Source organism: Carya illinoinensis, chromosome 16 (assembly GCF_018687715.1).
Source record: "Carya illinoinensis cultivar Pawnee chromosome 16, C.illinoinensisPawnee_v1, whole genome shotgun sequence".
NCBI lineage: Eukaryota > Viridiplantae > Streptophyta > Magnoliopsida > Fagales > Juglandaceae > Carya > Carya illinoinensis.
Window position 1 is genome coordinate 918,145 of NC_056767.1, and position 22,118 is coordinate 940,262.

General features: G+C 35.1%; 2 protein-coding genes across 6 annotated transcripts; one reads left to right on the plus strand and one right to left on the minus strand.

Annotated features, from left to right (window-relative positions):
• Window positions 1–454: 454 nt before the first annotated feature.
• On the plus strand, window positions 455–3,591 carry LOC122299423. 2 transcript variants are annotated; one of them, XM_043109695.1, is made up of 2 exons: window positions 455–899; window positions 2,948–2,998. In XM_043109695.1, exons 1-2 carry the CDS (start codon window positions 519–521, stop codon window positions 2,981–2,983), a joined length of 417 nt encoding a protein of 138 aa, XP_042965629.1. In that variant the 5' UTR covers window positions 455–518; the 3' UTR covers window positions 2,984–2,998. The 2 variants fall into 2 exon arrangements, with proteins under 2 accessions (XP_042965629.1, XP_042965628.1); XM_043109694.1 differs by lacking the exon at window positions 2,948–2,998 and adding an exon at window positions 3,085–3,591 and having other exon boundaries at window positions 459–899.
• Window positions 3,592–5,114: 1,523 nt separating this feature from the next.
• On the minus strand, window positions 5,115–20,574 carry LOC122299345 (cleavage stimulation factor subunit 77). 4 transcript variants are annotated; one of them, XM_043109562.1, is made up of 24 exons: window positions 20,466–20,574; window positions 20,273–20,371; window positions 20,078–20,158; window positions 19,883–19,945; window positions 19,061–19,170; window positions 17,660–17,760; window positions 16,501–16,562; window positions 16,230–16,370; window positions 15,949–16,077; window positions 15,151–15,197; window positions 14,279–14,342; window positions 13,679–13,799; window positions 13,370–13,428; window positions 13,224–13,292; window positions 12,437–12,577; window positions 12,030–12,094; window positions 11,530–11,626; window positions 11,209–11,268; window positions 9,989–10,141; window positions 9,092–9,158; window positions 8,920–9,021; window positions 7,844–8,017; window positions 6,370–6,591; window positions 5,115–5,473 (listed from the first exon to the last, which is right to left on the minus strand). In XM_043109562.1, exons 2-24 carry the CDS (start codon window positions 20,282–20,284, stop codon window positions 5,286–5,288), a joined length of 2,328 nt encoding a protein of 775 aa, XP_042965496.1. In that variant the 5' UTR covers window positions 20,285–20,371; window positions 20,466–20,574; the 3' UTR covers window positions 5,115–5,285. The 4 variants fall into 4 exon arrangements, with proteins under 4 accessions (XP_042965496.1, XP_042965495.1, XP_042965492.1 ...); XM_043109561.1 differs by having other exon boundaries at window positions 20,270–20,371; XM_043109558.1 differs by having other exon boundaries at window positions 20,248–20,535.
• Window positions 20,575–22,118: the final 1,544 nt, after the last annotated feature.

Sequence of the window (22,118 nt, forward strand, 5' to 3'; positions counted from 1 at the left end):
TATAATTGCATGAAAGATAAGGATTGGCCTATAATATATATTTTTTTTATCTCAATTTTTCTTTTTAAATCAATAGATTTGACTCTATACTAAATAAGACATCAATACGAATATAGTAATTAATGGCATCAACTTGGTTTTTCTATTTGTTGAATAATTTATTGCTAATATTACAACTTTGATTGTCTAAAAGAATCAACTTGATTTTTAAAATAATAAATGGGAAGTTATTTAAAAAATTGTATTTATCATGAAAACTTATTTTAGTATCTAAATTTTAATATATAATTATTTATATTAATTAATAGAAATAATCAAAACTTCTAAAAAATACACTCTGAGTGAAGCTCCACAATGTATACAATTTTTTTATTTTTTAGAATGATTAATTTTTTATTTTATTTTATGCAATAATAATTTATCATATATTAATAAATGGAAATAATTTAATATTTCTGTATTTCAGCGTTAAGTTACAGCAGAAATTCTTTGGTTGAGCACAAGACGGCAAGAGCTAAATGGAGAAGACAGAGAAGGAGGCCGAAGCCGCCGAAATAGTCCCAGAAATCGAGGAAGCGGGTTCGGATCCGGACGGTTCTCCTCAACCTACGGACCAGAGCCGGAGCACGAAAACCGTGAAGACCAAGGTTCCGGAGGTGGAGATCCATCTGTTCAGGCTGGGTAAGGGTCCGATCGATGTGTTCAAGTCTAGCCTGGGCGGCTGGGGCCAGGACCAGCTCGAGGTCCGAGATATCCTTGACAAATACGGGTTCAAGTCAATCTTTGCATTCAATCCCGGGTTGGGGCGCGGCCTCGCGATCAGGTTCAACTCGAGGAACGGACGGTCTGTGTTGACTTACAGAGACGGATCGGTGATTTACGTCGATGGGGAGCCCAAGGTACTTCTATCGTAGATTCTATTGCCCATTTTGGAGAAATTGATTTTTTTTTTCTTCTACTTAAATTTTCTGCATATTGTCGATAAAATTATCTGTTTTAGGGGTGAAACTGATGTATCGGTGCGGTTCTTTTTCTAAAACCGAAACCGTACCGGTACATTGAAATGATGTAAATCTCAACCGAAATTGGCTGGTGAAAGGGGAGGAAACCGTTGTCATCGGTCTTGGCGTAACTCTGGTCAGTTCGTTGGTGTATTTGGTGGCTGCGTGCGCCGTGAGAGAGAGAGAGAGAGAGAGAGAGAGAGAGAGAGAGAGAGGGAGAGATGACGCCTTACTCGGTGAGATTTGAGAGAGAAAGATGACGCCGCGAGGTGAGATTTAAGAGAGAGAGAGATGGCGACGGAGGTGGCCCTATGTGGCTGCGTGCGCACAGAGAGAGAGAGAGATAGAGAGAGGGGAGGGCGGCAGGAACTTGAGAATTGTGAAAGTGAAGGAAGAAATAAGGAGGAAGAAGAGAAGCGTGCGCCGTGCAAACCCTAGAGTTAAAATGGCGCCGTTCCCTTTATATTTTTTTCAAATACTAAGTCTTAAAACGATTTAAGTGAAACGGCGTCATTTCATATATGTATAATTAAAAAAAAAATACAGTTAAACCATTGGTTGGTTCAACGGTCCAGCCCAGGCTCAAACCAGGACCGAACTGGTAGACATTGGTCTTGAATAAATTTCAGTGTGTGTCGACTGGTTCTACGCTGGTTCCGATCTCAGGCGGCCGGTCTGAGTCGGTCCCGGTCGGTTTTTCGGTTTTTTGTACAACCCTAATCTGTTTGATTGTTGAGAAAACTAGGAAACATGATTCATAGAGAAAGGAAATATTAGATAATGTGGCTGGAATTCTGTTCCGTTGTTGAGAAAGAGTAAGAAAAGAAAGATATATTGAATCATAATTTATAGATTCGATTAAAAGCAATTTAAAACCAGTCGATTGTATCCAATGCATATATTTCTTCCCCTTGTTCACGTTTGGTGTCATTGGTGAAAAGGGTCTACCCAACCAAGAAACCTTATATCTTCTAGTAAGATATGATTTCAACTTTATCTCTGGGTTTAGTCACATGATTAAGCCGAAAAATAAGACCATAGAGCCAATGGTTGTGACGTACTTTGGACTCCCTCATTGTTTTTCAATATCCAAAGAAAGGAATTTCAGCAAAGGGAAAATAGGCTTTTTCCGTAAACATCATGTCACCTAATTTCTTCAGTTTGGATTGTAATGCAGTTTCATGGGATAAAGTGCATGAGATAATGCCAGATAAAATCTCTTTTCCACCTTTTCAACTTCTGCTTGACTTTTGGCAACTTCCTTCTTAGTTTTAGGTTCATTTGATTACATTCAGGTTCTCCAACCAAAATTTGAATTTGACTTAAGACAAGTCCTGAGTGGGGCGTGCTTTCAACCAAAGTGCTGAGTTGATGTCACTTAATCATCTTTCAAATAAAAGCTTCTCAAAACTCATTTGAGAATGGTATTTGAACCCAATAGCATCTCCTTCCCAATTAAATGAAGCTCAGTAGTGGTTCAATCTCTGCAAGTACGAGTCCCTTTTATCTCTCAAAGAGGAAAATGTGACTTATCCACCTTTAATAGATTGAGATTTTGTAACAGCTAGAGGTGGAGAGAGTAGCATTTTTGTAAAGGCAACATCTTGTATATTCCCTTACCGCCCAAATGCTTCTTAACCATTAGGATGAATTCAGTCAATTTAGATGTTCCAAGGGGCATCCTAGAGATCACCTCTCATTCATAGACCGATAAATTAGCATGACCATCAACACCCGATTGAATGCTCCTTGGCATAATTGTCATGACTCATCCGGGGATCATTTTTGGAAAAAAAAAATTGCTAAATCCCCACACTGCCCTGAAAATGATAGATAGGATTTGTGGATTTGATTTTCCATCATTTCTTTTGGTTTCTTTTCTGCGTTATTCATGCAAACAGCAGTGCTTTGTGCATTGTGCGTAAGCAACTGATTTTTCTTGGCAGGGAAAACATCATGGACTAAATAGTAAGTTGTGCTAATCTTAGTCGTACCTTTCTTTTTCTTCTTTGTATGTGGGCATTGCAGAAAGCCGTTTTCAGCATCTGATTATGACTATGGTATTTGTAATCTCTAATTGCAGGACTCCTTGATGAAACCAATAACCAAGATCTTGGCGGGAGTTGCAGTAATAACCATTTTAATAACGTTGGTTTTGAAGGAAACTCCAGCGTGGGTCGAGAAATTTAACATTTTTGGTGGGAGCTTTCCTCCATGGATCCTGGCTTGTGTGGTTATCGTTTTCACACGGATGAGGAAGAGAACAAAGGACTTGTTTAAAAAGTTTGGTTGGTGAACAAGATTTTTTCCCCTTTTCTTAGAGCTCATCAAATCTTACTTCTTTCTGAACCAAGTTTTTCCCATAATCATCCTTATGTTTACACTCAACAGTACAAAATGTTGAATGGGATTTTTTGGTAGATGATTTTGGTTTTTCCCATGTCTGAGTTGGCTGAGATCCACCTCAATTATCATAAAACTAGTGTCTGACGAAGCTGTGACTTGAATGAATACATGTCATATGTACTATTTTGTAATGTAAATGGAATTCTATTAATTTTAATGAGTGGATTTAAACCATGCAGATGCATCCTATGTCTTAAGAAATCATTTTGCTAGTTCATATTCTGGAGTGACATCTGCCATGGACTCCGAACACCATTTCTGGCTTTCAATTTTTCAGAATGAATTTAGTAGATCTTTTTTAGGAGAGGCCCAGATTCCAATTACTACCGATCAAAGTTACAAATTTCGTTCCAAACTATGATTCAGTTTTGGAGTTCTCTAAGGTTGTGATGTACTGGCATGGCTTTTGAGAAATCAGATTTTAGCTCGTAGAGGATCGAAAGGGTCTTTAATGCCTTATCAATTATATTGGAAAAGAGAGAGTGCAATGTTTTGATTTGACATGTCGGGATTCATCGACCTTTTATCATGTGATGATTAATCTCTTTCAAACTTTTCATGGATAGTTGAAAGTTTTTTTAAGAGGCTTATCGTTTATACAATTTTAGCAAAATATTTATAAATCTGCATGTTTGTATACTAAATACATGAACAAGGAGGAGGTTAGCACACCAATTAATATTAAAATATTATTTTTATTTTTATTGTTTTATAAAAATAATACAAGGTGCAAGTCTAAAATATCCAAATCTTGCTAGACTCTTTATAAAAAGGTAAGTTCTAAAAAAGTAAGTTTTTATAAAAGATCACTTTTTAACAAAGAGAATGTTCGTGACTTGTTTATTTGAAACTTGTATAAATAACAAAACTTATGCAATTCAAATATAGAGGATTCTTTCCGAATGGAAAAGGCCAACTTGCCAAGTTATTCGTATCCTAATTCCTGCAGATAGAGATTGAAGAGTGTACTTTTATAACGTTTTGTTGAGGGGTTTACGTCGACATATGGCAATAGATTTGACTTACCCAAGTCGAATATTAGGATTGAAGACCCGCATAACATTGCTACTAAATACACAACTTTCCCGATCGAAACCCACATTCAAGTTTAAGTCGTTTAAATTGGATAATTGAGCCTATAATCAGAGACACCAGAATACTTTCCAATCATTTGATAGTTGGAGCATTCAGAAAACATATCGAGATTACAATCAATGTGCGCATTCCTTTGTACAATGGGTAGCTTCTAATTGTTTATATGGAACCATACCCCTCATTTCTATCCCTTCTTGTCTTCTAGACTTTCATAGTGGGAAAAACCCACCTTAGATGTCTGTATTAATGCAACTGATATTATTTTCCTTCGATGCAAGTTCTTGCTTCGAAAAAATAAAAATAAAAAAGAAAGCCGTTTGGATGGAACCTGGCATTCTCCACTATTACCACTGCAAAACAGGCCAAGAGTTCTTTAACTCGTCAACAAGTATCATAAGCCTATTCCCAAGTGCACAAGTCGGTCTTAGTTTCATGTCCAAATTATTCAAAGCTAACTACATTTTCATCAGTAAAACAATGGTTAAGCTGGAAAGCTGTGGGAACCATAGGAATTACATATGGAATGTTCCTATGTAATGGAATGTTCTGTTGTTTCCTCATCAAAGATATATATCAAAAGATAATTCACGTGAATACGTATGACCGTGTGAGTTAAGAGTGAAAAATTGGCTAATATTAATGATTTAATAGCATGTGAATAACTTTACAAGCTTAATAATGAAAGATTATTTATTGGAAAATTAAAGAAAATTTTTCATCTACAATCTACAAAAATAGGGAAAGGAATAAATAGAGGAAAAGAAAAGGCAATGGAAAATCGATTCAGCCAGTGCTACCAGACAAGTCTCCAGAAAGTGCACTTCCATATGAAGCTGATCCTGTTTGTGAAGTAGTAACTCCTCGTGCTTTTGTAGTCGTACCTCCTCGAGATTTCTGGATCTGCCGTATCCTGAAAACATCTCTAGGTAGTGGCTGGCTTTGGACAGTGGCAGTTTCATCGTCCTCTTGTCCTTAAATGGTCATATGCGTAGCATTAGTAAAATGCTTTGAATGTTTAGGAATTCAAATAATTGACATCATTCTCATAGTTATGAAATGGTATATGGTGGGCATGAGGCGGGCGTGAAATGATTTGAGCATGAGCCTTGGCCCCAGGTTGGGACCTGATCGCAAACAACAAATCCAGGCTCAGACCCAGCCCCATCGACGGCCCTAGCAATTGAGGAACTTTAAGACTTATCCAACAATAGACTGGTATAACTCCACTCAATAGGTAGACTGAACAGGGAAACTTACGGGAAAACACACTTTGCTCTCTCCAATTACCAAATGTTTACATTCTGCCTAACAACTACCAAAACTGACACATTACATTCCCAAACCATCAAAAGGTTACAATGTGCACCCTCTATTAATATCCAACCATCAAGACTCTGCTACATCACCCATTTTCGCCAATCTTAACGGGAAAAATTAGATGAAAGTGTTATTTGTCAATTTTGGAGGGTGCAATGTACCAATCACGACAGTTTGGGGCACAAAATGTAAAATGTTTGGTAATTAAAGGTCAAAACTGAATTTTCCCAAAACTTATAGCCCATATAAACAATTCTAGCATAATGTGCCACATCAGAGCATTCTAGATAAATATCTTTTAATCCACTTAAGTCAAAAATGTATCACGTCTGAGATATCTTCAAGTAGTATATAAATAAGCATCGAATTGATCTGTAACGTGTGCAACGAATACAAAGCAATATATGGTAGCATCTTAATTAAATTTCTTCTAAAGAATCAAAATTGATCTCTAACATGCGAGGAATGATTTTTAGAAGGGAGGCACTTAATGTGTACAATAGCATAGAGTAACATAAAAGAGAGTCACAAAGAAGGGAGTTAAACATACTGTCTAGGTCTTTTCTTTTCCCTGCTTGTCTGTCCCTAGTAGTTTTAAAAGGTGCGCCACCTGGCATGGGATGGGACTTGCTGGAACCAGAGAGGACACTTGTAGTAGGGACAGGACCACCTGACAATTGCACTGCGGAAGTACCTAACTTGCCAGTCTGCCCTGCTGGTATATCACTCTGCAAGCAAATAGATAATACAACATCCACATCCGGTGTTGGGCCTGAAATTCTCAAAGAAAGCAAATTTCATCCAGCAGCAGTGCAAGTGATTCATAATCCTTCAGTATCATCAATTAAAATCAAGTAAATTCAGCTTAAGAAAGAAAATTTCATCCAGCAGCAGTGCAAGTGATTCATAATCCTTCAGTACCACCAATTAAAATCAAGTAAATTCAGCTTGAAGAAACCCAAGTTTGTGCAAAAGGAGGATTTCAATTCATATGAACAGCCCTAATGATAACATGTTACAACTTACAACCATAAACTCACGAGACTTTTCTACCCATTAATCAAATAGATTAGTAGTGGTTCATCTTGTTGATGCAAGAAACATGGCATCACATTAATATTGAATATTACCTACTTTTACCTACATTGCATTTCAAAAGTTTTGATCACATAATATGCTTCAATAATATAACAATTGCAAAACATGAAAATTATTACATTTCATTTACCCTATATTTTTCTATTATGTCAAATTTTTTTTATAAGAATGACGTCACTATTTGTTTTTTATATCAAAACTACATATAAATCCTGTCATCCCCACTTCAAAAGATGTACTGGTCACTCCAAATTGAACCATGAAACACTCCTTTATAAGGTTGTAATAAACCTCCGTTGCCCAACACCCATGAAATGGGTTTGTCATTGAAGGTGCAGCTTAAAGTCAACAAAAAAAGATATAAAATATAAAAAATGGAAGCTTGATTTTAAACTACATAGACCTTGAGTTATTCCCAAAGAAGCATTTTATACTACATTAACCAGCTGAATGTTCAATGCGACCATTTGGAATTCCACAGTTTTTGGACCGAATATAAGGCTGTCAAAGCCATCGCAGACACATGACACTTTTACCACATTTCACAAGAAAAATAATAAATAACCATGTCAAGAGAATTTGATGCTGAATATTTGCGTAGCATAGCACATTGAATGAGGCATCAAAAGTGTTGTGTTGTACAATTCAAATACTGCTCTTCCAACGAGAAAAAAATGTATCTTCAACAAAATTATTGGACCTTTCCCCATATCTCAACAGTGATAGCCCATAGACAAAGCAGACAGGCAACAAAGGAAACTGCTCCATCATACCAACAGACGGGACTACACATTTCCCTCTGGTTTGAGCAATCAAATTGGGTGTTCTCACAGAGAGTTCAAAGTTAGAACAGTAAGAAAATATATGAATTATCGTCTTTGCATTGATAATATTACATAAAACAGGAATCAAAGTTTGGAAGTTACCCTCAACAACAGGCAAGCTTGCTAGAAATGCAACCAATGCAGGAGGTGTTGCTTTCAGTATTTCATCAAATGCATTGGTCATCCCACCACCCACTATTGCAGCAGCTGGATTTGATAAGTTGCTATATGCAGCAGGAACTCCAGATGATGTTGTGCTTGGAAGAGTCTCTATCCCTACAGTCAATAAGATCAGCCATCAAGTCGTAAATCCACATGATGCAATAATGTGAAATACTCACCGTAAAATCATTATCACAAAAAATGACCAGGTCAATCTAAAACCCTTTTCCCATTTTCTTTTTAAGTTAATATAGCACTAAGAGGGAAGAAAACAAAAGGCACAATTCATGTTTCCAAAGAAAACTTGGAAAATATCGTTCACCTTCGACTAATTATTTATCAATGAATTGTTTCCTTTTTTCAGTTTCAGCAGCGTATCACCACTTAGCTGGCTGTGACAGCATGCAATATGCCATATCTATTCCAGAGATTTTGAAGATATCATCCCCCATAGAAATAATTATCATCAAACATCAACACCCTTCCTTGTAATATTTTGGGAATACTTTGTGAAACCATGTATTGAATTGGATCATTTTTTCAATGGTTGGGTATATCTTTAATGCACAGGAAAATAAATTTTGTTTTGTACTAGAAAATAGTATCAGTTTTAATGTTTAAAAATGATTTGATTTGATGATTGCTTTGCTCACGAAATTATTCAAATTTATTAGTAGAGATTCAAGAAATTACATGGCCTATATTATGTGAGATGTCCTGATGCACTCCTTACCTGACCAATATATATTATATACTTAAAATTCTTACCCAGTTATTTATTGATTTCAGACATAATTCAGGATAGTATACTCTGGCCTCATAAGTAAGAGCGATAAACAAAAGGTACAGTTTCAATTATTTTAATTTTGCTTATAAAAAAACAAAAGGTACATTGCTTTATTGGCAGTTGGGCATCATACTGTAGTGTTCAATTTTATAATTGTAGGCCTGTAGGGTAAAGTGCCACAATAAAAAAAATAAAGGTAAATCATTAATCAAGAAAAAGAATCACATACCAGATTTTTGTCTTGGGTCATAAATCACCATCTTAGAAACATCAGGATTAACAACCTTTGCAGACACAGTTGAATTGCTTATCAGGCCCGCATAATCCTTATCTGCAAGAATGGTGCGGTGAACCTAGTGATGACAATAAAATAAGTAATAAGAATAAAATGATATCAGTACCTACAGACCCAGGTCCATTAGGCAGAGCCAACTTCTCAACCTTCTTATCCATATTTTTGGCAAGCCACTGAAAAGAGGGGGAAAAAAACAGGTCTTGGAATTATCTGTAGACAAAAAATATAAACAAAAAATGATTGCAGAAACTCTACACAGTTAGAATACATTGTTCTCTGTTATTGTGCCCCCTTATAATTGTGGTGGAGAGCTATGCTTCATAAACGAGCACATGCATCTGGTCTGGGGCAACAATGCATGGGTCTCGCGTGTTTTTCTGATCAGTATGTCTCACATATGTTAGACCCAGCTCTATGGAAAAAAAAAAGACATTAAAGTGTAAAGTATAAAATATTTTTCCCTTGCCCAATACAACAAAAAGTGTAAATGCTAAATTGGTAGCTCCCAATTTATGTAATTCAGCCTTTCTTTATCTTTTTACCCCACATATTTTAATATATTCATTCCCAAGGAACCCACTTTCACATAAATTACGTTATAATAAATGCAAAGTCACAGACCCAAAGTTTTTTTGTTCTTCTTTAGTCAGACCCAAAGATCAAGGCTTTGCTAAGAAAAGTTCAAAAGGATTCTCAAACTTTTTCCAGAGCACATTTGAGTCTTCAAAATTGCATGCTTATCAATCTCATAAAGCTTTCTCTTACATTATGTCAAGATCAGAAATAAACGACAAACATGGTATCTGGATGATTGGTAATAAACGATTTTCTTACTGCCAATAATCATAATCATAATCATAAGAACAACAAAACATTCTAATCCAGTAAGGAAGATTGGTAATAAACGATTTTCTTACTGCCAATACTCATAATCATAATCATTTTTGATAAGTTACTCATAATCATAATCATATGAACAACAAAACATTCTAATCCGATGTACCTCTTGCCGTGCCAAATGATCCAAATCTTTAGAAGAGCATGGCCAAAGATCCATGAAACTGTAACGTGAGACAACATCTTGCAACGATCCCTCTAATGCTGATGCTCCTTCTTCCCCTGTTCTCGAAAGAGCTTCCTTCCTTCTTTGTTCAACCTGCATGACATTAACAAGTGGCAAAATTTTCAGTCAATGAGATTCTCGGTGTTCTTCAGCAAGCAAGATATGTGCTAGTGCACTCCAGCAAGGAAAGGACAATATAGGCACTACTTCTAAGATATAATAACAATAACATATTGTGGGAGGTTCTTTGCAACCAGAATAATTTAATCTTGACCAGGGCACTCCAGTACCTTTGGCAACATAACTTTTCAAAGCATTAAAATCACATGCAAAGAACCAACTCCTCAAAAATTATTTAAATAAGTTTGCATACAACTAATAAATTCAAGCATAAAAGCAATAGTTACAATTACGATGATAGCTTTGAAGTTGTTCTGACTATGGCAATATAGCACAAGGGCCTCCAATAAAGCATACAAGTGCAATTGAAAACAACTAGAGAATTAAGCACAAACAACGCTGACTTGATTCCAAAGTTTCCGATATTATAAATATTAAAATAAATTTAATATCTCTGAAGACATTACATCTCGGTTGAAAACACAAGCAAAGAGAGACTTTTAATTGCTTTTTGGTTGTAAGTCAAAGCTATTATTGGTACTTTCGATATAAAGGTATCTTTTTGTATTTGTGGCTGTAGTAGATTATTATTGTATGATAATTAATGAAACTTATGAAGTCAATGTTCCAGCAGAATATTCTTGCTGGTAGAATATACTTGCTAGAGGTGATCGAGAACAAAACAACAAAACCCAACCATGTGATTCATGCTAATTGCATAGCATCGCACCACACAGAAATGGAGACTAGACACTGTTTCCATTCATCTGTTTGAGGAACATAAAACAAATATGAAGTGTCAGCTGAATAAGAGATGGTATAGCAGCTTCCATAGTAACTAACCGTGCAAAATCATTTACTTTAAAAATTCTAAAGGTTACACTGAAAAGGAATCTCGAATTATTTCATTAAACAATAATATAAAAAGATGGAGGATATATGTAAGCTGAAAAACTCTCATTCCAGATGATGACTCGGCTTCTTGTTCTTAGTTGTGAATTGAAAGAGTAAATTCATAGAAAGAGGACAAGAATAACTACCTTCAACATGCTTGCCAGATCTCCATAAGTTTGCTCAAATTGGGCAAATCGTTTCCAAACCTACAAAAAGAGGATACATGAGAACCATGTAAATTCTCCCAATAAAGCAATAATGGAAATTAGATATGAACAATAAGAGATGGTATAGGTTTAAAAATTATTATCATTCCTCTCTTACACAAAACGCATAAAGAACTTAAGGTACTGACCATAATCTGTACCTCTGTTAAAGGCCAATAATAAATTTGCTTTAGTTAAGTGATAAATACAAGAAATAAAATAAGATGATATAGTTATGGATATGCGTGTGTGTGGGTCTACCTCAACAGATTCCTCTGGTGGGAGTGAACTCAGTGCCCGCTCGAATAAGGCCCGGATATTTCTATCATCATTCAAGCGTGTCAAAAAATCTGCATATCTGTGACATTTAGGAAATTAATAACTTATATTTAGAAGCTATATTATGAATAGGAACATTATACTTGGATTAACAAAGTGACCCAAATTGTGACTGAATGATCTTTTCTTTTTCTTTTCTTTTTTTAATTTTCTACGAATAAAAAATGGTTTTTATTACTGATTTTTCATTAAAAGAATTTAAAAAGTGAAAACAAAATTGAAAAAAAAAAAATCAATTTGGTCACAATTTCGGAACAGAATTTTAGTCTGAGTATCAGTATCCTGATGAATAAGCTAACATGATCTCTAAAATATGAATAAGACAAGATGATCTCACTAAATGCTGGTAGAATATATCATGGGCACATCACCACAGCACCGTAACATGAATAATTTCTGCTTTAAGAGATATACGAACTCACTCAAGAATGTATAGAGGCTCATGCATAAACCGTTTCAATCCCGCTTCGAAAACATTATGTGCAATCTGCATGGTGTGGAAAATAGAACAATGACTTGTATGTGTTTAGCCTTTATAAAACATGCCTAACAAACCATCAGAAAGTAGAGAATCAACTTCAATTAGTTGCTGAACTCCTCATACTTGGAGAATGTTTAGGTCAGCAACAAATATAGGTGTATCCAAGAAAGGGGGAAGAGAAAGGGGGGTACAAAGGACAGAGGAAAGCAATTAATGGCAATAATCATCTAAAAGAACAATAATCATGTTGGTTTGGTAGAATCTATAACCATGTCACCAATATAAAGTACCATTTTAAGGTTGGAAGGCAAGCCCAAACATGAAAATTTAAATTAAAAAGAAAAGGACCTCTCGATCCTTGTCAAGACAAAAGGCCATCATTGCATAAGCAACATAAACATGGTATGTGCAATTTGGAGATTTCCGAGCATCTAAAAAGTACTTGCGAGCTGCTTCAACACCCTCAGTCCTTCTTAGAAAGCGAATAAACTGCAGCATGAGACACAAATAACATCACTGTGAGAAACATTTATGGACTAGCTGTGGAATATGCATTTTATCAAATCTATTTTCAATCAAACAAAACATTGTGGAAAAAATCAAACTTGAAGATGTCCATCACATTAATAGAATATCCCAACCAACGAAGAAATGAAGAAAGAGAAGTTGTATTCTGCAAGGCCGGTTCCAAGAGAAATTCTTTATCATCCCTTCTTACCTATTGGCTTGAGGATTCCCCATGTGTTAACCTAGATTGTATAACGTTTTCCCCCTTGACTTTCTAATTAGTTCACTTCATGCTAGGTCATACAGCTTTTATTTTTCAAAAATAACATCGTCCTCTACCTTTCCTTTGAGCATTCACTTTATCATAATTTCATTATCCACAAACAAAATGATATTTGGTTTGATTTCAACTGAAAAAAAAGCATGAAGCTTCTCACTTCTCTTGTACCAGTATGCAGACTCACCACATGATTTTCAGAACCAAAGATCATGAGACTCAAAAAGATTCTTTGTAGTCTTGACCTACCTCATAGAGACCTAGAGAAACATCTCCATCTCTCAAGACCAGTGTCAACCATGCTACTTACTCTTAAGCGAAAAGTACACTAAAAAATTCAAAGTCACTTACTTGAATATGTGCAAGCGTCGTTGTGTTAACATCATCCCCTAAAAGGCTCTCATATATTTTCTTTGCAGACTGCAAGAAAGCAGAGTGAAGTTCAAAGGCCAAGAACTGGGGAATTGAGCAAGTGGAAAATATGCCAGACACTGTACCTGAATTGCTCCACGAGATTCCTCCAGCTCTGCATATGCATACCTTAGCATTTCTGAGTCTGTTAGGCCAAAAACAAAACAAATGAAAATAATAATAATAATAATAGTATGGGTAAAAGGTAAGTACGCATGCCCAGGTCATGTGAAATACAAGGTATACCAGAAAAAAAGCATAGATAAAACTGAAATTTATATCAGAATAACAGAACCCAGAATCAAGCTATATACAAAGAGTTGAGAAGTGAGAATTATTGAAGAATAAAAAAGAACCTTATTGAGTAAAAGACACAAAACAATAAGTGAATTTACCAGGAAGAGCCTTCAAAGCTCGCTGAAATAATTTGACTGCAGTATCTACCGAACCACTTTTTGCATGCCATGTCGCATAGTCATACCAGATATCAGGATAATGGTACAGATACATCAGACACTGATAACAGCACAATGTAATGAGTATACTAAAACTGAAGCAAAGGGCGATCATGTTTATGAAAATGGAGACACATTTTGATTTGTAGCAAGAGTGAGATTGCAAACATCTGATTAGGATCAAATAAAACAATATTATTTTTATTTTTTCTTATAAGTAAAACCAATCATTTTTATAGAAGGAAAAGCATAACTCAAACTTTCCTTTTCGATCTCACAAAAATCAAGAGAAAGTAATGTAACCAAACACCGTATCCTTATAAGTATTTTATATAATCAAGCAGATTAACTAGTTTCAGAGAATTTAGGCAAGTGAGCAACACATTAGTTGCAACTTTTTTCTTTTTTCTTTTTTTTATCTTGTTTTATATATTGCGTTAGTCGTGCTTGGCCTTTATGTTATAAAAGAAAGAAAAAAACGAAGCTTCAATTCATATATAATGTAGAATAAAGGTACAGCACAGCTATATGTTTTATTACCTGTTCATATGTGAATATAATTCGCTTGTTGGAGGATGCACTGTCGATCCTCTGCGGGTTTCCCCTGGAATTCAAAGTGAAATTAGATCAAATATATAACTTCAGTGAAGTTCCCAATTAAATCAACATCCATAAAGCAAACAAATATGCATGCCGGAGCTACCAAAAGATTTTAGTTCTACAATAAGAATTACATCAATCTCTGTCAACTATTTAAAGATCTTATTCAAAGACTTGAAGATCTGGGGCACAACACCCAATGGGTTTCCATTCAAAAAAATAATGCATTTATAAGAGAATTATACATACATTCACTATAATTTATCTGCCAAAGTTTGATTCTTCTCTATTGTTCATCAATATTCTAGCATAAAAATGGTTACATGTATATAAAAGCTTTCCTAATCCAAAAGACATTTTAAAACTTTTCTGCATTTGGTAACTTTGTCACACGGTACAGAAAACTTTAAACCATTAAGCTCTAACTCAAACAGCGCTTCCTTCCCTCATTACAATAGGTTGGAGGTTGAGTTTATGGACTCAAAATTCATTGTGAGCATGTCTAACCTTTAAGAACAAAAATAAATAAAACTTCCATTATTTAAAATTATCAACAGTAGCCGAATGGAGTGTATATATATATTGATAAGTAAGCAAGAAGAAATGAATTTTACATATTTCTGAAAGACCTTATACTCATAAAATTTGAACCCTCCTACCGCTTAAACCAAAGACCAAGTGAAATTAACCTTTCGATACAATGTAGAGAAGAATAAGCAAATAGTTCCAAACACAATAACATGAAATCACATCTGAGATGAATATAAATGCATGCTGCTAGAACAAAGGGACACGGTTGCCCTGCTTCTTACTTCTCAAAAGCTAACAACCGTTTCCATGCCATCCATTGCACTTCTTCCTGTGAGAACACCACAAATTACTAAGTTTTTTGGCAAATAAAGATACTGGAATTTTATAAAAAAAAAAAAAAAAGTACTAGGGGTACAACCCAAGTAGACAAGAAGTATATATATAAAAGAGAATGCCTAGGTAAGGTGAGACAGGAGAACAAAAATTCAGAAAATATACAAAGGAGGAAAAGCGAGTAATGTTGTGGTCGGTTGTCCAATGTAACACCTTATGTTTTCAGTTTTATGGTTATGGAAAAATTGGTAATTTTTGAATCACTGATTTCCATAACTATATAGAAAAAATAAGGTTTTCGGTCAAAAAGCTTATAACCTGAAAATGAAATGCAAATATTGCAATTGCCTTCATTTCCATTCAAACAACACCATATCAAAAGTATATTTATGCCATTTTTTGGAACTCAAAAGTTAAAAGTAAGATTTGTTTCCACATAACCAATTTACACAGGCAAGATGACCAGGTCTTAAAACTACAAATCACAAAACCATCTTGCCCTCGAATATCAAGGCCAGTCATTGCAGTATGTTTGCTTAGACAACCAACTTTTTTGCACAAACCAGCCAAAATCACACGCTAGGAAGCTATGTAAGAGACTTTAGTCACAAGTTGCTTGCTTCCTTCTGAAAATCAATGTTCAGACATGCACCTTTATTGCTTGTTTGACTAACAGAAACCAACAACTACAAAAACTATCTTTGGGTCAGTAGTTACAAAATGCAGCACAAGAAGCAGATATTTGCCTTGTAAGAGCCAGACGGTGGTACAGCCAGCATATTCCAATCAATTTCATCAACATATTTCTTCCGCTCCCTGTAGACAGCCCTTGCACTGTTAAACTTGGGCTGATATTCTGATAACAGTCCTTTTGCCTGCACATTACCATGTCAGAAGATGCCAGTTTCTAGAAAAATACTGCCCTCTAAACTAAATAGTACGCAAGTGCACAATATATTAATAACTACATGTACATGTAACACCAACTACTTCAGACTACACTTTCAATCCAGAATGAAATAGTTACCAGTTGGCGGCTAACAGAGTTTTCAAAGTTCTCGTAGTCCCTCCAAAGTTGTTCAATGTGATGAGTAGGAGTAACAATAGCTTTCTGGTACACTTTCCTGACAGCAGTCATTCTTTGTGACTCTTCCTGAGTGCTTAGAGCCTGCATGATCATCTCACTTTTAACATGCAAAATGACAACATAAAAAACAAAATGCAAATAGCATTACCGTTCATTCTATTCAACCCAGTGCACTCATAAAATGTAAAAGATAATGGTGAGTTCCACATACTGGCAACGACTTTAAGAAGGTGATGTACTCCATCCAAATAGGCCCAGATGCTATGTCTGCTCCTGGAAACAGATTCAACGAATAGAAGCACAATCAGATCATTCTGAATCAGTGACGGAAACACAATCCAGCCTTTCCAGAAGACGAATCCATCTTAATTATATAAATCTAATTGTACACAAAGTTTACCCATATTTTTTTTATTTATGGCTGTCTAAGAAGTAACTAGCATGGTCAATACTCGCTACCTTCTCAAGAGATGTAGAAAGCTTATTTTCTTGTATTTATTACTCATTAGCAGATTTTCTCTCTTTCCTATCCTTTTTTTTTCTTTCTATAGTGGAGCTGGTCGCATTTACTGCCAGATCACAGCCCCAAATAAGCAGATTAGAAATTCCACCAATAGCTTGTCAACTTCCTCTCTCTCATATCCCTTCAGCTCCAATTTAAAGAATGAAAAAATAACAAGTAGGACAACCATTCCCATCAAAAAAAGAGAAAAAAAAATAATAATAATAAAAAAATTCAAATCATTGAATTCCCAGTCCTCAAAGCAAATCAGCTTCCTAAATTATCTACAGTGGAAAGTAATCATATAAAGTTGAGACACCTCGTGTACTTTAATCATGAACCTGCAGATCTCAAAGCATTTTTTCTTTTTTTTATGACGGGAGAACCACCCCAAGGCAAAGCCCTTAGGACTCACCCATGGAAGCTAAACACACCCCTAGGGAGACTAGCACAACAACCCACCACCATGACCTCCCACTTAAATCGTAGTTTGATCCCAAGGGGAATCAAACCTGTGACATGGGGCTCATGCACACAAGTTCTCCCTTAATAACATCCACATAATACCTTCCCAAATATTTTTAATCTCAAATGGGTTTATGGAACTATAATTACATTCTTACCTGTGTTTTGCACAGCCAAAGAATTTGAACCACAAGTACATACTGCCATGGTATGACAATACTTGGGATCAAGATACCAACAGTATAAGGCAAGTTTCTAAGTGAAACATTTGGTCTATACTTTTGGAAACTTGGAATACCATTGGGAAAATAACTTGTTTCAAATTTGAAATAACAATAGCTGTACGAATGTGAAGCTATTACAGGGAAAAGAAATCCTGAAAGGCTTAAGAGAGAGCACACACCAACATAGTTGAGCATAAAATCAAAAGCTTTTCTAGTCTCTTCTTGACCCTCTAACCCCTTGGACTCATTGGCCATTTTAATGAAACGAATGTAGCACCGCCTACAAAACCAATAAGCAACACAATTAAACAAAAGTAAGAATAATATCGCCTGAATAAGAGATGACCTTCCTAAATAAGAAATAATAAAATATAATGGGCTAAGAAGAGAGGTAAACCATATAAAGCAGGTCACAAGCTTCAATCAAAAGAATAATGAAAGGCAAAAGATCATTATCTTATTGAAACGGAACTTCTAAGAGCTCTTTTTCTTGATTAAATAGATATATAGGATTAGCCCTCTTAAACTCAAGCAGTCAAATAGTGTTCTTCACACATAAGACAAGAAAACAATTGGGTCCTTTATGCTTAGATAAAGCCATGTTGTATATTGATCATAAATATTCATTCATTTTAAGAAGCAGCCTTCGTAAGGTTTACATTTAAAGGATGAGATGAGTCTAAGAACTATTCTAACTTCAGACAGAATGAATTGATGCCACCGATATAAAAGACTACGGCATTCAACCAGATTAGCCGCCATCATTGTCATGCCTGAAGATGTAGATCCAGGCAGCACATCAATTTGATGAACTTTTAAACAATATTATAAAATCATTACTTTACTCATTGAGACTTCATCCTGTCTTTTACAGATATATCCTCTTCTAGCTTGATCTATTTATCTTCTTATATACCTCTCAATATTAAAACGAATATAAAAAATCATGTTTGACAAAGGAAACCCAGGGCGAAATTGACTTGTGGAAGCAAAGACCAAAGTAGGGAAAAAAACTGTGTAGAATTGAATACTTGAATTGCGTACGCTTAAAATTCCAGCAACAAATTCTCCCCACTTCACCGTTTCACCATGTGTAGAATCTAATGCAAATAATGGACTTTCCTTTGTGTTTTCTTTTTTATTAGTAGAGGAGGGAAAAGCGAGTACAAGTTCATCGTGTGCATCATACTTTCCAAGACACCACAAGCTGCTCTTCAGTTACAAGACACTTTAAAACAATGACAAAGCAATATTGCAATTCAACAGCATTTTGGAGTTTCCAATTTGCAGCAGATATTCATAAACAGAGCAGCAACCACTCAAGGTTGGGAAATTCGGGGTGGTGACCAGCACATGATTTCTAATACTAAAAGTACAATAGTTTCAACTCTATAAAAATATTTTATAAGTAATAATAACTTCATTAAAAATCTCAAAAGGCACAATCCAAGTACACATATACAAGAAAGACACCTATCAATTTCGACTCAATATCAATGCAAGTACGATTCATCAACCGGTGCCATATAAATGTAGAACATTTTTTTGAGAAGTATATGAATGTAAAACATGAAACATACCAAAGAGGTATTTGAAGACAGTTTAGTAAGCAACGACTAAATATCTGTTTGGTAGCATCATCATTATTTACAGCCATGTGTGCCTCAACATACTGCTTCCAATATTTTGCCTGAAGAAAAAGGGGAGACAACTTTAGCAGTCTTTTTTTTTTTTTTTTTTTATCTGTAAATAAGAATTTTATTGAAAATAGGCGAAGCCAAGTATGACAACTTTAGCAGTCTATACCACCAAACTTCTCAAAAATTAAATAAATACCATTTCCAACGTATTGGTAAAACTTTAGACCGATAAAGTTTGTTAATCAGGCTGCGTGCCTTGATGCACAAGATTAAAAAAATCATAGAACAGGCATTTAATTGACAAATATATTACAGCATGTGAATTACTAGATGCGTTGTCCACGATGAGCGATAATTAGGCTTCAAGGGCATCATGCAGTACTGTCATTTAAATAAGTAAAACTTGAAAATGACTTTGGATGAAGTAGCCATCAACTTGCACAAGAAAATGTTCTATAACTTATTTCTCCAGAGTAATACCAGCAAATTTAATCATGTTGATCATGGGATTGAAGTTCCTCTAAGTCGAGAGTAAGACTCAATTACATGCTGCCTAGAATTGCAGCATCATAATCGTATGAAGTAAAAATCAATAAGCAAATTTCAACAAGAGAGATCACTCTTCTAAGAATTCATAACAAGGAAATTAAAAGAGAAATGCAATCCCTTGACAAAGCCCCCTTTTTTTATAAGTCCCCTTGACAAAGTCCTTGAGAAGAGGTGATAATAATTACACAAATGAAGATAGTTAAAGGAACTCACGGCTGTTGGAAAAAGTGTAAGAAGTTGCTCGTATATCGGTGCAGCCTCTGTAATGGGCAAATGCTAGAGAGAGAGACGCGTACAACATGTAAATTGAAATGGGAATAGCATTCAGCACCAGAAAAAAGAAGTGAAAGTAACAAAATATTCTTGCTAAATATGAAAGTAACCGAATTGAAAGTATCAGAATAACACCTGCGCCTCATTGGCAAGAACTTCTGCAGCTTCGATATTGTATTTATCATCCAAGGCTTTACTGTCGCCCATTGTTTTATCCTGGAATTCCAAATTTAAATTAATTGCATAGATTTTCTAGATGGAAAGAAAGAAAAAACAAAACAAACAAACAGAGCAAAAATTCAAACTTGAAGGAAGAAAAAAGGGCACCACGGTGGAAGACATAGATTTGAGCGGTGTCGAACAATGGAGGCAGCGTTAGGAGCGCCAGTAAGATTCAGAGACACTGTTAGGAGGAGGATTCCTAGTATACTACGGACAAAGTACATCCATAATGATATCAATACGAAGGAAGTACACCTACAGGCCGGATTTTAAACGTAGAGATGGTATTAGGTATGCTTACGGTGTCAAATCTCGATTGCTGAATTTGGGGAAAGAGATACTGTCAACTGTCGAGACTCTGGTTAGTCTTCACTGTGTAAGCTGCCGTGGACGTTAAATTTGGAAAGCTTTGGGTTAGTGTTAATTATTAAAGGTTTTTTTAATCCCAAGATACCATAAAAGGAAAGGAAAAATTATATTTATAAGAAAAATTATATTTAAGGTAGTAGTTATGTAAGCGTCACGTAATCTCTTTAAAAAAAATAAATTAATATAAAATCACATAAAAAAATTTACTTTTTAATTATGAACTCTACTATTTTTCAAAACAATTACTCGACATTTATACATTTCACAAATATATATAGCATTACTTTATTTCATATGGAATACAATCTTTACTAAAAAGTGTAATTGGTCCAGTTTGAGAGGATCACAAATCGAAAATTTTAATTCATATATTTTGTCGGAGTAGATTGATTTCCCCTCTAGATTGGATTCAACCGTTAGTCTTCGGTTCAATCGGCCCAATTCAATTCAAGAATATTTTTTTCTCTTTTTTTTTTTGAAGAAAATAATTAAATACAAAAATTAATTAAATTAAGTGATTTATTTAGCGTGAATTATGTAACTAACTAATTAAAATAATAATTATTTATAATTTTTTTATAACAGACCTTTAATTCATTCCAAAAGAGAAAATAGCATTCAGTACATATTACAAAATATTGTTTTTGGTACCGTACCGGCCGGTACATTCTGTACTGGTCACTAGGTTGATACAGGTATGGTACCTGTTTCGTATCGACTGAAATACCGAGTACCGGCCTGAGTACCGGCCAGTATTTCGGCCTTTAGGTTTTTTTTTTTCTTCATTTTTTTAAATTATAATCTCATTTTTTTTATCTCAATTTATATCAGGCTATTTATAATTTATATATACATATGTATTCATGTATAATTTATTCATATATAAATTATTATTTTGAAATATAATTTATATATTGACTATCCCGAAACGGTACCCGTATCGAAATATTTCATTCCAATGTCTTGACCGATACGACATCCAGTACAGTATTTAAAACATTGATACAAAGTACTGAATCCTTTTACAAACCATCAACTGCTAGACTACTAACCCAACACCATGATTAACTTTTAGCATCAATGACTACTCGATTATAGATAAAATCGAGACAACTATTCCACCATTGTAAAGTAATGCCAATCTTTTGAACAAAATTTGCTAACATATGGGCAGCATCATTACCTTGTCTTTCCATGTGAGATTTCAAAATTTGAGAACAAGCAGAGTAGCCGAACTATTTTCAAAACAAGAAGCCCGTGTGAAGATAAAGAAGCATTCCCTTTTCTAAAATCTTCAACAACCGTCCAGGAATCCTGTTCTATAATAATACTATGGAAGCCCATACCAAAAACCATTTGCAACCCTCTCAACACTGTCAGAGATATTCAATTTTATCCACTTCAAAAACACCATATTCCTTTTGGCTTAAGGCAAAGAAACACATGTCGCGTGTGATTTTGAAGTATAATTCTCACCATAGCCTTATCTTCATCCCTAAACGATACACCTAGGGGTGAGTTCGGTACAGTCCGGGAAGGTTTTGTGGACTGAATCGGACCTATTCGGTCCACCCTGGACCGGACC

What these genes read in the sequence shown, in the direction of transcription:
- LOC122299423 (XM_043109694.1), top strand. Translation starts at nt 519, where the DNA reads ATGGAGAAGACAGAGAAGGAGGCCGAAGCCGCCGAAATAGTCCCAGAA. An exon ending in ACGTCGATGGGGAGCCCAAG is followed by an intron (nt 900 to 3,084) that starts GTACTTCTATCG and finishes CTCTAATTGCAG; the next exon opens with GACTCCTTGATGAAACCAAT.
- LOC122299345 (XM_043109558.1), bottom strand. Translation starts at nt 20,388, where the DNA reads ATGTACTTTGTCCGTAGTATACTAGGAATCCTCCTCCTAACAGTGTCT. An exon ending in CCTTCTTAAAGTCGTTGCCA is followed by an intron (nt 16,371 to 16,500) that starts GTATGTGGAACT and finishes ATGATCATGCAG; the next exon opens with GCTCTAAGCACTCAGGAAGA. An exon ending in TGACCCAAGACAAAAATCTG is followed by an intron (nt 8,018 to 8,919) that starts GTATGTGATTCT and finishes TATTGACTGTAG; the next exon opens with GGATAGAGACTCTTCCAAGC.